This window comes from Terrapene carolina, unplaced genomic scaffold, assembly GCF_002925995.2.
Source record: "Terrapene carolina triunguis isolate 2854851 unplaced genomic scaffold, T_m_triunguis-2.0 Scaffold58, whole genome shotgun sequence".
Lineage (NCBI taxonomy): Eukaryota > Metazoa > Chordata > Testudines > Emydidae > Terrapene > Terrapene triunguis.
In genome coordinates this window covers 78,121,695-78,127,980 of record NW_020664409.1, presented here as the reverse complement: position 1 = coordinate 78,127,980, position 6,286 = coordinate 78,121,695, and the positions used below count along the sequence as shown (strand labels likewise).

The window sequence follows — 6,286 nt, the reverse complement described above, 5'->3', positions numbered from 1 at the left end:
CACAGCAGCAACCCCTTGCCTTTTGGGCAGTAGATAGCATATTACGATTGGTATCCATCATTGTCGTACTGCAGTGGGTATCAGATGGTGCAATAGACCTGAAGGCTAACTGCCAAGCGCCCAGTATTTGCTGCCAAGCACCCAGAAAATGCCAAGGGCTATCAGTCATGCTGCACCGTCGTCTTAAGATGTAAAAAATAGATTTATTCTCCATTCATTTGCTTCCCCCCTCCCTCCTGCTAAACCCAGGCTTTTGAGTTCAATCTTTGGGGGGGGGGGCATTCTGTGTGACAGTTGTTTGTGTTTCTCCCTGATGCAAAGCCACCTTTCTTGATTTTAATTCCCTGTACCTGTACGCGGTGTCACTCGCCCCTCCCTCCCTCTCTCCCTCCCTCCCTTCTTCCCCTGGTCCGTCAGATACTACTTTCGCGCCTTTTTTCAGACCAGACGCCATAGCCAGCACTGGGATCATGGAGCCCGCTCAGATCACCGCGGCAATTCTGAGCACTATGAACACCACGTGCATTGTCCTGGAAAACATGCAGAGCCTCCTGGACATGCCAAAGCCAAACCAGGACCAGCTGAGGAGGAGGCGATTGCAGCGCGGCTTCGATAGTGATGAGGAAATTGACATGGACCTTTCACAAGGCACAGGCCCCAGCAATGTGGAAATCTTGGTGTTACTGGGGCAGGTTCATGCCGTGGACCGCCGATTCTGGGCCCGGGAAACAAGCACAGAGTGGTGGGACCGCATCGTGTTGCAGGTCTGGGACGATGCCCAGTGGCTGCGAAACTTTCGCATGCGTAAGGGCACTTTCATGGAACTTTGTGACTTGCTTTCCCCTGCCCGGAAGCGCCAGAATACCAGGATGAGAGCAGCCCTCACAGTGGAGAAGCGAGTGGCGATAGCCCTGTGGAAGCTTGCAATGCCAGACAGCTACCGGTCAGTCGGGAATCAATTTGGAGTGGGCAAATCTACTGTGGGGGCTGCTGTGATCCAAGTTGCCAGGGCAATGAGAGACCTGGTGATATCAAGGGTAGTGACTCTGGGAAACGTGCAGACCATAGTGGATGGCTTTGCTGCAATGGGATTCCCAAACTGTGGTGGGGCCATAGACGGAACCCATATCCCTATCTTGGCACCGGTGCACCAAGCCGCCGACTACATAAACCGCAAGGGGTACTTTTCAATGCTGCTGCAAGCCCTGGTGGATCACAAGGGACGTTTCACCGACATCAACGTGGGCTGGCCGGGAAGGGTACATGATGCTCGCGTCTTCAGGCAGTCTCTTCTGTTTCGAAAGCTGGAGGAAGGGACTTTCTTCCCGGACCAGAAAATAACCATTGGGGATGTTGAAATGCCTATCGTGATCCTTGGTGACCCAGCCTACCCCTTAATGCCATGGCTCATGAAGCCGTACACAGGCAGCCTGGACAGTAGTCAGGACCTGTTCAACTACAGGCTGAGCAAGTGCCGAATGGTGGTGGAATGTGCATTTGGCCGTTTAAAAGCGCGCTGGCGCAGCTTACTGACTCGCTCAGACCTTAGCGAAAAGAATCTCCCCATTGTTATTGCTGCTTGCTGTGCGCTCCACAATATATGTGAAAGTAAGGGGGAGACATTTATGGCGGGGTGGGAGGTTGAGGCAAATCGCCTGGCCGCTGATTACGCGCAGCCAGACACCAGGGCGGTTAGAGGAGCACAGCAGGGCGCGGTGCGCATCAGAGAAGCGTTGAAAACCAGTTTTGTGACTGGCCAGGCTACGGAGTGAAACTTCTGTTTGTTGCTCCTTGATGAACCCTCTGCCCCTCCCCCACCACCCTGTTAACTCTACTTCCCTGCAAACCAACCACCCCACCCTCCCCTACTACCCTCCCCCCTTCGAGCACCACTTGCAGAGGCAATAAAGTCATTGTTGCTTCACATTCATGCATTCTTTATTAATTCAGCACACAACTAGGGGGATAATTGGAAAGGTAGCCCGGGATGGGTGGGGGAGGAGGGAAGGAAAACGACACACTCCAATTTAAAACTTTAAAACTTATTGCTATGGAAATCATCTAGGGTGGAGTGAGTGGGTGGCCGAAGGCCCCCCCACCGTGTTCTTGGGCGTCTGGGTGAGGAGGCAATGGGACTTGGGGAGGAGGGCTGCTGGTTACAGAGGGGCTGTAGCGGCGTTCTCTGCTCCTGCTGCCTTTCCTGCAGCTCAACCATACGCAGGAGCATATCACTTTGATGCTCCAGCAGCCGGAGCATCGACTCTTGCTTTCTGATTACAAGTTGACGCCACCTCTCCTCTTCAGCCCGCGTTTCAGCACGCAACTTCTCCTCTTCAGCACGCCACCTCTCCTCTCGCTCATATTGGGCTTTTTTAAAATCAGTCATTGACTGCCTCCACGCATTCAGCTGTGCTCTGTCAGCGTGGGAGGCAGTCTGAAGTTCAGTAAACATTTCGTCAAGCGTCCTTCGCTTCCTTCTTCGAATATTCACTAGCCTCTGCGAAGGAGTAAGATTTGCAGCTGGTGGAGAAGGGAGAGGTTGTTAAAAAAGATACATTTTAGAGAACAATGGGTAGACTCTTTCACGTTAGATTTTGCTGTTCACAACATCACACAGCACATGTGCTTTCGTTACAAGGTCGCATTTTTCCTCTTATATTGAGAGTCTCCTGGTTTGGTGTGAGAGATCACTCACGCAGTGCCAGGGCACAGATTTCAGCTTGCAGGCAGCCATGGTAAGACATATAGTCTTTGGGCTTTTTTAACCTTCTTAACATGTGGGGATGGTTTCAAACAGTTCTGCCCTCATTTCCCATACCAAGCACCCGTGCCATTTAAAATGGGTTTGCAATGTAAAAGGAGGGGCTGCGATTTCAGGTTTAACATGCAGCACAAACCCAACTAACTCCCCTCCCCCTCACACCCAATTCTCTGGGATGGTCACTTCACCCCTCCCCCCCACCGCGTGGTTAACAGCGGGGAATATTTCTGTTCAGCAGACCAGGAAGGGGCACCTCTGAATGGCCCCTTAATAAAATTGCCCCATTTTAACCAGGTGACCGTGAATGATATCACTCTCCTGAGGATAACAAAGAGCGATAAGGAATGGATGTTGTCTGCATGCCAGCAAACACCGGGACCATACGCTGCCATGCTTTGTTATGCAATGATTCCAGACTACGTGCTACTGGCCTGGCGTGGTAAAGTGTCCTACCATGGCGGACGGGATAAGGCAGCCCTCCCCAGAAACCTTTTGCAAAGGCTTTGGGAGTACATGAAGGAGAGCTTTCTGGAGATGTCCCTGGAGGATTTCCGCTCCATCCCCATACACGTTAACAGACTTTTCCAGTAGCTGTACTGGCCGCGATTGCCAGGGCAAATTAATCATTAATCATTAAACACGCTTGTTTTTAAACCATGTGTAATTTTTGCAAAGGTACACTCACCAGAGGTCCCCTGTGTGCCCTCAGGGTCTTGGGTCAGTTCGGGGGTTACTGTTTCCAGGTCCAGGGTGACAAACATATCCTGGCTGTTGGGGTAACTGGTTTCTCCGCTTCCTTGCTGCTGTGAGCTATCTATGTTCTCTCCATCCTCATCTTCCTCGTCCGCCGAACCCGCTTCCCCGTTTGCAGAGAGGGACTCATAGAACACGCTTGGGCTAGTGGTGGCTGCACGCCCTAGAATGGCATGCAGCTCCGCGTAGTAGCGGCATGTTTGCGGCTCTGCCCCGGACCTTCCGTTTGCGTCTCTGACTTTGTGGTAGGCTTGCCTTAGCTCCTTAATTTTCACGCGGCACTGCCGCGTGTCCCTGTTATGGCCTCTGTCCTTCATGGCCTTGGAGATCTTTTCTAATGTTTTGCCGTTTCTTTTACTGTTTCGGAGTTCGGCGAGCACTGCTTCATCTCCCCAGATGGCGATCAGATCCTGTACCTCCCGTTCGGTCCAGGCTGGAGCTCTTCTGCGATCCTGGGACTGGGACTGGGACTCCATCATGGTTACCTGTGCTGATGGGCTCTGCATGGTCACCTGTGCTCTCCACGCTGAGCAAACAGGAAATGAAATTCAAACGTTCGCGGGGCTTTTCCTGTCTACCTGGCCAGTGCATCTGAGATGAGAGTGCTGTCCAGAGCGGTCACAATGAAGCACTGTGGGATAGCTCCCGGAGGCCAGTAATGTCGAATTCCGTCCACACTAACCCAATTCCGACCCCCTAAGGCCGATTTTATCGCTAATCCCCTTGTCGAGGTGGTGTTAGGAAACCGGTTTAAAGGGCCCTTTAAGTCGACAGAAAGGGCTTCGTAGTGTAAACGTGTCCAGGCTTAAGTCGATTTAACGCGGCTAAAGTCGACCTAAACTCGTAGTGTAGACCAGGCCTTAGAAACAGGCTAAACTCAGGGGTATTTAGACCCATATTAGTTAACTCTAACTTGGTCAGGCAGGTATTAGCAATTAACCCTTTAAGAATTTACCTTTTTATATGTGTTAACAAACAAGGGCCGAGGGATGTGCTGGCCGCCGGTTCCCACAGCCCCCATTGGCCTGGAACGGTGAACCATGGCCAGTAGGAGCTGCGATAGGTCGAACCTGAGGATGCTGCAGGTAAACAAACCGTCCCAGCCCGCCAGCGGATTTCCCTGATGGGCTGCGTGCCAAAGGTTGCCGATCCCTGGCATAGAGCCATGGTCGACCTACAGAGGTTGGCACAGTGCGAGAGCAGACACTGAAAGCCTGACAGTGACTGCTTCTGTAATATGGTAACTGCTTCGGAATTCACAGGTTGTCAGACTTCAGAAGTTGTCAGTTATTTGACTGAAGATGAAGAAGCTAAACAAATCAAATATCAAAAGATATTACAAAATTTTACTTTATTCTTTCTACTTGCGTTCCTACCAGTTATTTCTGCTTCTGCAAAAGCTGTATGAACCTCATTTGCTTCAGTAATTTGTTTCTGCCCACCTCCCCCACCATATAACACATTCTGCCCATCCTAAATCAATGAGATATTTGTTCTGTTGATGAAGATCCTGTAGTGAAGCTTGAGTATTGGGTAATACTTCAGAGTGATCTACATCGCAGCTGCAGGATTCTCCACCCTGGGGTGCTCATTCAGTCCCATCAGATGGGTTGCCTAGAGACTAACGCAGGGGTCTTGAAGTCAGGACTATCATCCACATTACATGGTCAAAGATAAATCAAACCCCTACGTGCTAGGTGCATACTGGTGGCTGGGGGAGTCTAAAAACTTGGTTCCTTGGATGGTAAGTACCTGTTTCCATGATTGTTTCATGGTTTCCTGGTCCCAGGCAGCACTGAAAAGCTACAAGGCTGAGGCTGGGGCTAGGAGCTGCCCAACACTTAGAGGAAGGGTGGGACAAAAACTCATAAAGAAGGAAGGCAGCCTCCAGCGGCCCTTTACATGCGTATGTCCCTACTGTTATATCCGTCGTCACACAAGGGGCCTTGCTCACATTTGGGGCAGCGAGGAGGAGAGCACAGGAAATCAGACCCGTGATACCTGTAGGCTGGGAAGCGCTCTCCTGGTGATTCCCAGCAGCCTGGTTAAATAAAACCCATGGAAGGGACCTGGCCAACTCTTGGGCGGGGGGGGGGGGGGGAGAGGAGCGGAAGTTGTAGCCGCAGCTGGATGAACCTCATTTGCGGGAGCTAGGTCAGGAGGCCTCCCCGTTTGTGGCAGTCCCCAGCCGGCGGCGGGGACGAGGCAGCACCTGCCAGGATGAATGGTTTGCTCCCCGCCCCTAGAAGGGAGGAGACCTTCCCGCCCTCTCCACTATCACGTGGGAAAACAAATGCTGCGGCCGCTGCCCTGCCCTGCCCCTGTGGCCCGGCGAGGCGGAGCGCGGGCGGGCCGCGTGCAGCACCATGAAGATGCATTTCAGCATCCCCGTCTCGGAGCAGCTGCTGGAGAAGTTCGGGGGCCGCTACGTGGTTGAGTATCTCGGCTGCCCGGCCCCGGCGCTAGGGCTGGGGGGCTGCGCCGCCGCGGGATCCGGGATTCCAGCTCCCGGGCAGCGCTGTTATGGCTCGGGGCGGACGAGAGTGGGGAGGGGAGCTGTGTGGGGAGGCAGGGGAATGGGGGGGCTGTGTAGGGAGGCAGGGGAATTGGGAGAGGGAGGGCTGTGGAGGAGGAGGATGGGGGTGCTGTGTAGGTAGGGGAGCCGGGAGGTGTCTGTACAGGCAGGGGGCTGTGTGGGGAGGTAGGGGAATGGGGGGGCTGTCTAGGGAGGCAGGGGAATGGGGGGAGGGAGGGCTGTGGAGGAGAATGATG

General features: G+C 53.1%; 1 protein-coding gene across 1 annotated transcript in view; it reads left to right on the top strand.

Moving 5' to 3' along the window:
* Window positions 1–5,880: 5,880 nt before the first annotated feature.
* The window catches only part of SNX31 (sorting nexin 31), a 52,379-nt gene continuing 51,973 nt past the window's right edge, over window positions 5,881–6,286 (top strand). The window contains exon 1 of the mRNA XM_024203298.2: window positions 5,881–5,946. Coding sequence (XP_024059066.1) covers window positions 5,881–5,946 — 66 coding nt within the window. The remainder of the gene's footprint in view (window positions 5,947–6,286) is intronic.